Below are 7,197 nucleotides of genomic sequence, written 5' to 3'. Positions count from 1 at the left end.
TTGTGGAGAAAAACTCATTCTGATTGGCTGGGCCTGGCTCCGCACTGGGTGGACCTGGCTCCCAAGTGGGTGGGCCTATTCCCTCCCAGGCCCACCCATGGCTGCGCCGCTGCCCAGTCATGTGAAATCTATAGATTAGGGCCTAATTCATTTCTTTCAATTGGCTTATTTCTGTAAATGAACTGTAACTCAGTAAAATCTTTGAAATTGTTGCATGTTGCGTTTATTTCTTTGTTCAGTATATCTCTCTAGGAGCTGAACAGTCATCAATATTGTGCAATAATTCTAATGCCAAGGTAAGATTTGAATGGAGAAAGTGACACTGCCTTTCTTTCCATCCTATCAGTATCAACACATGGTCCAATTAATCACTTAGCGAACGTTCTAGCTGCGTGGGAAACGCAGGTTACATCTTCGGCTGTTGTAGGAACCACACATCGTTAAAACACTCGTAAGCCTAAGTTCCATCGCTATCAGGAACTCAGGGCCTGATCGTGCAGCTGTTTTCTAAAAACAGAGGCTGTCGGTGGAACATATAGTTATAACTATTATAATAATATGTCACTTATGATTGGTTGCCAATGTGTGTATGTCCCTCGTGATTGGTTGTCAGTGACTCAGGTGTCTCTGGTTATGCTCAATGTGGAGTAGATGGGAGGAGCCTCAGAGGAGTTGTGTGGATGATTAACAGTAGAGTAGGCAGGCTTTTGACTGACGTTGACAGTGGCATAGTCCCCAGAAGAGGTGCCCTCTTTAGCGATGGCGACAGTGGTTTCATTGGGGAAGCTGGCGTCCTTGTGGAAGTTGACGCTGGCATAGTTGAGAGAGTCAGAAGGGCTTGTGGGTAAGTTGGCGGTGGAGTAGATGGTGGTGGTCTCACCACCTGAGCTGGACAGTAGCGGGCGGTCCTTTATCTCCTCATAGTCACAATCACCATGACAACACTGGAGGAGAGGGACAGGAGGACAAAATGAGGGAGGAAAGAATTAAGCAATAAGGCACGAGGGGGTCTATATACCATGGCAAAGGGCTGATCTTTCGCACAACGCAACGCGGAGTGCCTGGATACAGCCCTTAGCTGTGATATATTGGCCATATACCTCAAACCCCTGAGGTCCCTTATTGCTATTATAAACTGGTACCCAACATATTTATAGCAGTAAAAATAATTGTTTTGTTATACCCACGGTATGCGGTCTGAAATACCATGGCTGTCAGCCAATCAGCATTCAGAGCTCAAACCACCCAGTTTTTTACATAGATTAGAACATGATCTCTCTCTCTCTCTTTCCCACTCACACACACACACACACACACACACACACACACACACACACACACACACACACACACACACACACTCACTCACTCACACACACAACGCCGCACGCAGGCCGGCCCATGCACGCACACACACACTGACCTCTGTGTTCACCCTGGGTGCTGAGGAGTCAGCTGTGGAACATAGATTAGATCATTCTCTCTCTCTCTCTCGCTCTCACACTCACTCACACACACACACACACACACACACACACACACACACACACACACACACACACACACACACACACACACACACACACACACACACACACACACACACACACACACACACACACACACACACACACACACACTGACCTCTCTGTTGATCCTAGTGTCTGTGTTCACCCTGGGTGCTGAGGAGTCAGCTGTGGAACACAACACACACATACACAGACTGTCATACAATTCACACATGTTACTATTGGGCTGCAGCAGTCTGTTCAGGTGGTTTTCAGAGCCCTGTTCACAATGACACCTCTATTTCTCAACCAGGGTCAAAGGAGGATTGTACATGCAAATGGATTCTTGGAATTGAAGACGGGGTGTGAGTAACTTCCCCTTGTGTGTGTGTGAGGGAGATTATTACCCACCTGTTTCCTGGTTGAGTTTCCATCTATAGACTGTGAGCAGGCTGACCACAAGCACCAATAGCAGCATGACCAGAATCGCAGATACTATGATGACCACTGATGTATCTGAACACAGACACAAACAGTACCATTAGAACACATACTTTACAATCAGCACTTCTGTTCAACTTACATAGGGCCTTTTACACTAATATGTGAAGTAAGATCTTCCTCTCTTCCTCATCAGATGTGTAACTTTTCTGTTTACATCCTGTCCTGATATTAGCCTTGGATGTGCTGGCCAACATTCATGCTTCATGTCTGGGTGCAGTTATTAGCATACTGTATACACCATAGTATGCAGACTGACAAAAGAAGGCTAGCTGTTCAAACTATACAGGAGATTCTCATCTAAACCATATTGCACACTTGAATTAGGCATCAATTCACAAACGTGTTGATATTTTTAAAGAGTTTAAGTCTTCAGTTGGCTAACACAACAAATGCTGTGTACTAGTATTAAAGTTATTCTTGCAGGGACATGTGCTTTCGGAGAGACATAGTTTTGGTATGAGTGTCCCACAATAGATTCCCACAATACCTGCAGATGTGTTCATTCAGTCTGATGTTGTCACGCCCTGGCCATAGAGAGGGTTTTGTTCTCTATTTTGGTTAGGCCAGGGTGTGACTAGGGTGGGCGTTCTATGTTCCTTTTTCTATGTTTTTGTATTTCTTTGTTTTGGGCCGAGTATGGTTCCTAATCAGAGGCAGCTGTCTATCGTTGTCTCTGATTAGGAATCATACTTAGGCAGCCTTTTCCCACCTGTGTTTTGTGGGATATTGTGTTTGTGTAGCTGCCTGTGAGCAGCACAGAATGTCACGCTTCGTTTTCGTCTGTATTGTTTTGGTGAGTTTCATATTTATTAAACATGTGGAACTCTAAGCTGCGCCTTGGTCTACTCCTTTAGACGAACGTGACAGATGTACTCACCTAAGAGGAGGACAATCTTCAGTGTGAGGACCAGCAGGATAACCATGATGACTTGTGGCTCCCAACTAGTTCAAGTCTTTTTAGACCCTGGGAATCTGATTCCAAAGTCAGATTTGACCCCAGATCTGTGTCTTTACACTTCAAAAATGTGTTTACAAACTAGCATAGTGTAAAAAGGCTCATTGTTTATTCACCAGATCTGTTGTGTGTTGACGGTGAGATGGGTGATGGTGAAGACATGGATGAGGGTGATGGTGAAGACATGGATGAGGGTGAGATGGAGTTGGCAGTAGGTGGTGAGGTGGTGGTGGTAGGTGGGGATGATAGAGCTGGTGAAACTGGGTTTTAGAGGGAGAGAAAGAGACACATATAGTATGCTTGAGTGTGTGACAGATGAAATTACTCAAATACTACCCGGGTTGGGGTCAATTCCATTTCAATTACAGTCAATTAAGGAAGTTAACCAAATTCCAAAATGACTTGTCTTGATCTAGGTTTCCCTCCAATTGGTGACAGATTTTCATGCAAATATTATAAAATCTGCATAAAGAATAAGCGGTTTCCACTTAACAAACTTGTTGCGGAACGTGATGACGTACTTCACACAAAATGTACTTTTTCGCTTCTGTTTTCATGTACAGAATAAAAATCTGAAGTTCAATGTGTTTCCATCATTTTCAACTCCACCAATAGTTTTCCCAAAAACTGCTGTGTTATATAGCGACTGTTTCACCTCTGGACTTGGCATGTGTGCTCTAGCCAACAGCTCAAAGATACAGTCGGCTGTGAGGGTACTGCGTAGGCTAGTATTCACTATGAGATTATTATGGATAAGTGTGAGAATATTTGCTTGTCTCCTAGTTTACTTCGATATGATCTTTATTAAATAAACGTTAGTGCATAAAGGTGTTTCCACTGCTATTTCTCGCAAAATTAATTTTACCGACACAAAAAGACCCAACCATGTCGAAAGAACAAATTATCTGTCAGCATTTATAAAATTGTACCGACACTTCCTGTTTCCATCACATCTGTCCTGATTTTTTTTTTGTCATATGGTACAACTTTACTCGCATAAAAACTGTGGATGGAAGCATGGTTAATGATAAGCATTAAAGAGAAGCTGAATTTCTGTATACTTCCTGAAATGTAAAAGTACCCTGACCAATACACTCACTGGCAGACGTATAGAAGGATGTGTGGTATCTGCTCTTCCTGTTCAGATATTGTAGTTGTCATTTAAAGATCCACATCTCTCTCTCTCTCTGTTTCTCTCTCTCTCATACACAGGAGAAAAGACCCTAAATATACAACAACTGAAGACTGAGTAATACTGGCAGGTTTCTGAATCCGAGACAGACATATAAACATGCAATACATCACACAGAAAGTTAAGTTTTGTCCTGCTCAATCTGTCTCACAATGCAGAACAGGCTCATGCAATAGAACCCTTACTCTTGATATCTAGCTGGACTGCTGACGGGGTATGAAGAGTGTGGTTGTTCTGCACTCCACAGAGACATCTCCCAGCATCCTCTTGGATTAGGCTGGTGATGGTAACGCTGACAACGCTGGCTGTCTTGTTGTCGAACAGTTAGAACCTCCCGTTCTGGCTTTTGGTTTTTGTCACTTTTACATGTCATTGTTTTCATGCTTTTCTTCATACACACAATGGATGGAGACTGACGGTTCTTCACAGCCTGTCACTTCAGTGAGGTTCTCACAACAACAATCTGTCATTTTAAACAAACATCTAGGCCTAGCGCTCAGAAACATGTTCAACCAATTTATTACAAGATGATTCTATGTCATAACAGAACTAGAGTGGTTTGGGAAATTACAATGACAAAGAATTATACACCATGAAACTTCCTTGTCTAATGTATTAATGATGTGATCTGTGTGGTGTGTTTGATCACATTGTTCACGAAAGTTGAATGACCTGGCCTCATTTAGGGTGGAATCTTGTTGAGATGCAGTTCCCTTAAAGGGAAAATCTGCAGATCAAACAACAACAAAGTCGACACCCCATCACTGTTTTTGGTAAACAGCTGAGGGTTTGGGCTGGAGAAATTTAACCACTAACATTTATAAACAGAGTTATAGATGCAAGGACTGACCATCCACAAGATCAACATTGTAGTTTTATCCATGGTTTGAGTCTTTACAGTGTTTATGTTAAGAATTACATTGGTTACAAACAATGGAGTAAAACAAGTATATTTTGAGTTTTAGTGGGGTATGACGGTTTAACTAAGCTCATGAGGCATTTATAAGTTATATTCTTCAAGAATCAAAGGGCAAATATAAATAATTTAAAAGTACAGTATGTAGCAATCACAGCAATCCCCTTTAAGTCAACATGTACAAAACTCATGCATTGTGTCACTGAATAATGTGGATAAAAATGTACTAATGTGCAGGGATCTCAAGTTAGGATTCAGGACAAGTGGGGAAGCTTGATTAGGAATGTGTATTATAATATGTTTAGTTTGGAAATGATAAAGTTTTGAAAATGAGAATGAAAGGTTTACAGTACCTTCAGAGACAATAAGGTTGATTTCAACGTAGTGATCTAGTTTCCATTTGCCTGTTTCCTCTCCACACCAGTATCTCCCAGCATCATGTAATGTCAAGTTCGTGATGGTTACAATGAAGACACTTTCCTCTCTGTTGTCCTTCAGAGAGTATCTCCCTCTAGAAGTGCTGTTTTCCCCCTCCTCAGTCATAATAACTTTGTCTTTATTAAAAATAGGACAAACCCCTTTACAGAGGTACTTCTGGTGGCTCCTCCACTCCTCTTTATAGGGGCATCTGATCTCTGCTTTGCCCCCCTCATATCCTTCCACTGTGATCAACTCTGCTGAACACACACTCCACACAGCAGCTGTAGGACACACCAACAGTCTCATTACAAACAGTACAAACACCCCAGCTTCCATTTCACATACTGTAAGAGTGGATTCTGGTCTGGTACACCACTGGTGTTCCCCATCACATTCATCAGTACATACTGGACCTTGTGTTCCTCAGTGTCCCCTCCCCTTTATCTAACAACATTATCAGTGAGTGAATGGAGTTACACTGTAAAATGTTATAACCAAATGTATCCAACTATAGAGGAGTCACTGGAGATATGTTCATTCAGTCTGATGTACTCACCTAAGAGGAGGACAATCTTCAGTGTGAGGACCAGCAGGATAACCATGATGACTTGTGGCTCCCAGCTAGTTCAAGTCTCTTTAGACCCTGTTTACTCCAGTCCCCTCAATACTTCTACGTCCAGTTACCACCCCAGTACAGGAAGGTCTGCTCCTGCAGTGTGTATGAGAACCACTCTGTTAGTGTGTGTAGTGCAGGAAGTCCTGCTGTTTGATTAAGTACTTCCTGAAATCATTTCACTACTCTGTAAAACGTTTTAATAACATTCAGCAATAAACCGTATATGAGTAATTTATAAATAGCTTTCTCGTCATTCATTAATCATAATATATATGGACAGTTATTCAAACAACTTTTAAAATATGTATTAATGGTTATTAATTAGGGTGGCAGGTAGCCCAGCAGTTAGGAGCATTGGGCCAGTAACTGAAAGCTTGCTGGTTCAAATCCCCAAGCAGACTAAATGAAAAATCTGTCTGTGCCCTTGAGCAAGGCACTTAACCTTAATTGTTCCTGTAAGTCGCTCCGGATAAGAGCGTCTGTGAAATGATGAAAATGTAAATGATTAATAAGCTATAGATCCTTATATTATAAACTTAGATATGGAATTATTTTTCAATTTTCAACTCTAACTGCCTGTAGCTCAGGCGCTGAAGCAAGGATATGCGTATTCATGGTACCATTTGAAAGGAAACACTTTGAAGTTTGTGGAAAATGTGAATTGAATGTAGAAGAATATAATTGAATGTAGGAGAATACAACACAAATGATCTGGTAGAAGAAAATACAAAGAAAAAAACAACCGTTTAAAAAAAAAATTCTACCATCTCAGCCTCCAGTATTTATGCTGCAGTAGTTTATGTGTCGGGGGGCTAGGGTCAGTCTGTTATATCTGGAGTATTTCTCCTGTCTTATCCGGTGTCTTGTGTGAATTTAAGTATGCTCTCTCTTTTTCTCTCTTTTTCTCTCTTTCTTTCTCTCTTTCTCTATTTCTTTGTTTCACTCTCTCGGAGAACTTGAGCCCTAGGGCCATGCCTCAGGACTACGTGGCCTGATGACTCCCTGCTTTCCCCAGTCCACCTGGTCGTGCTGCTGCTCCAGGTTCAACTACTCTGCCTGCGGCTATGGAACCCTGACCTGTTCACC

General features: G+C 42.0%; 1 protein-coding gene across 2 annotated transcripts; it reads right to left on the bottom strand.

Moving 5' to 3' along the window:
* Positions 1 to 200: 200 nt before the first annotated feature.
* LOC115170026 (CMRF35-like molecule 5) lies at positions 201 to 6,224 on the bottom strand. Of its 2 annotated transcripts, XM_029726258.1 has the most exons (6): positions 6,052 to 6,224; positions 5,429 to 5,776; positions 3,084 to 3,227; positions 1,920 to 2,024; positions 1,645 to 1,694; positions 201 to 944 (listed from the first exon to the last, which is right to left on the bottom strand). In XM_029726258.1, the coding sequence occupies exons 1-6, from the start codon at positions 6,095 to 6,097 to the stop codon at positions 618 to 620; spliced, it is 1,020 nt and encodes a 339-aa protein (XP_029582118.1). In that variant the 5' UTR covers positions 6,098 to 6,224; the 3' UTR covers positions 201 to 617. The 2 variants fall into 2 exon arrangements, with proteins under 2 accessions (XP_029582118.1, XP_029582117.1); XM_029726257.1 differs by lacking the exon at positions 6,052 to 6,224 and having other exon boundaries at positions 5,429 to 6,028.
* Positions 6,225 to 7,197: the final 973 nt, after the last annotated feature.

Source organism: Salmo trutta, chromosome 31 (genome assembly GCF_901001165.1).
Source record: "Salmo trutta chromosome 31, fSalTru1.1, whole genome shotgun sequence".
Taxonomy (NCBI): domain Eukaryota; kingdom Metazoa; phylum Chordata; class Actinopteri; order Salmoniformes; family Salmonidae; genus Salmo; species Salmo trutta.
This window is presented reverse-complemented; position numbering and strand designations above follow the sequence as displayed.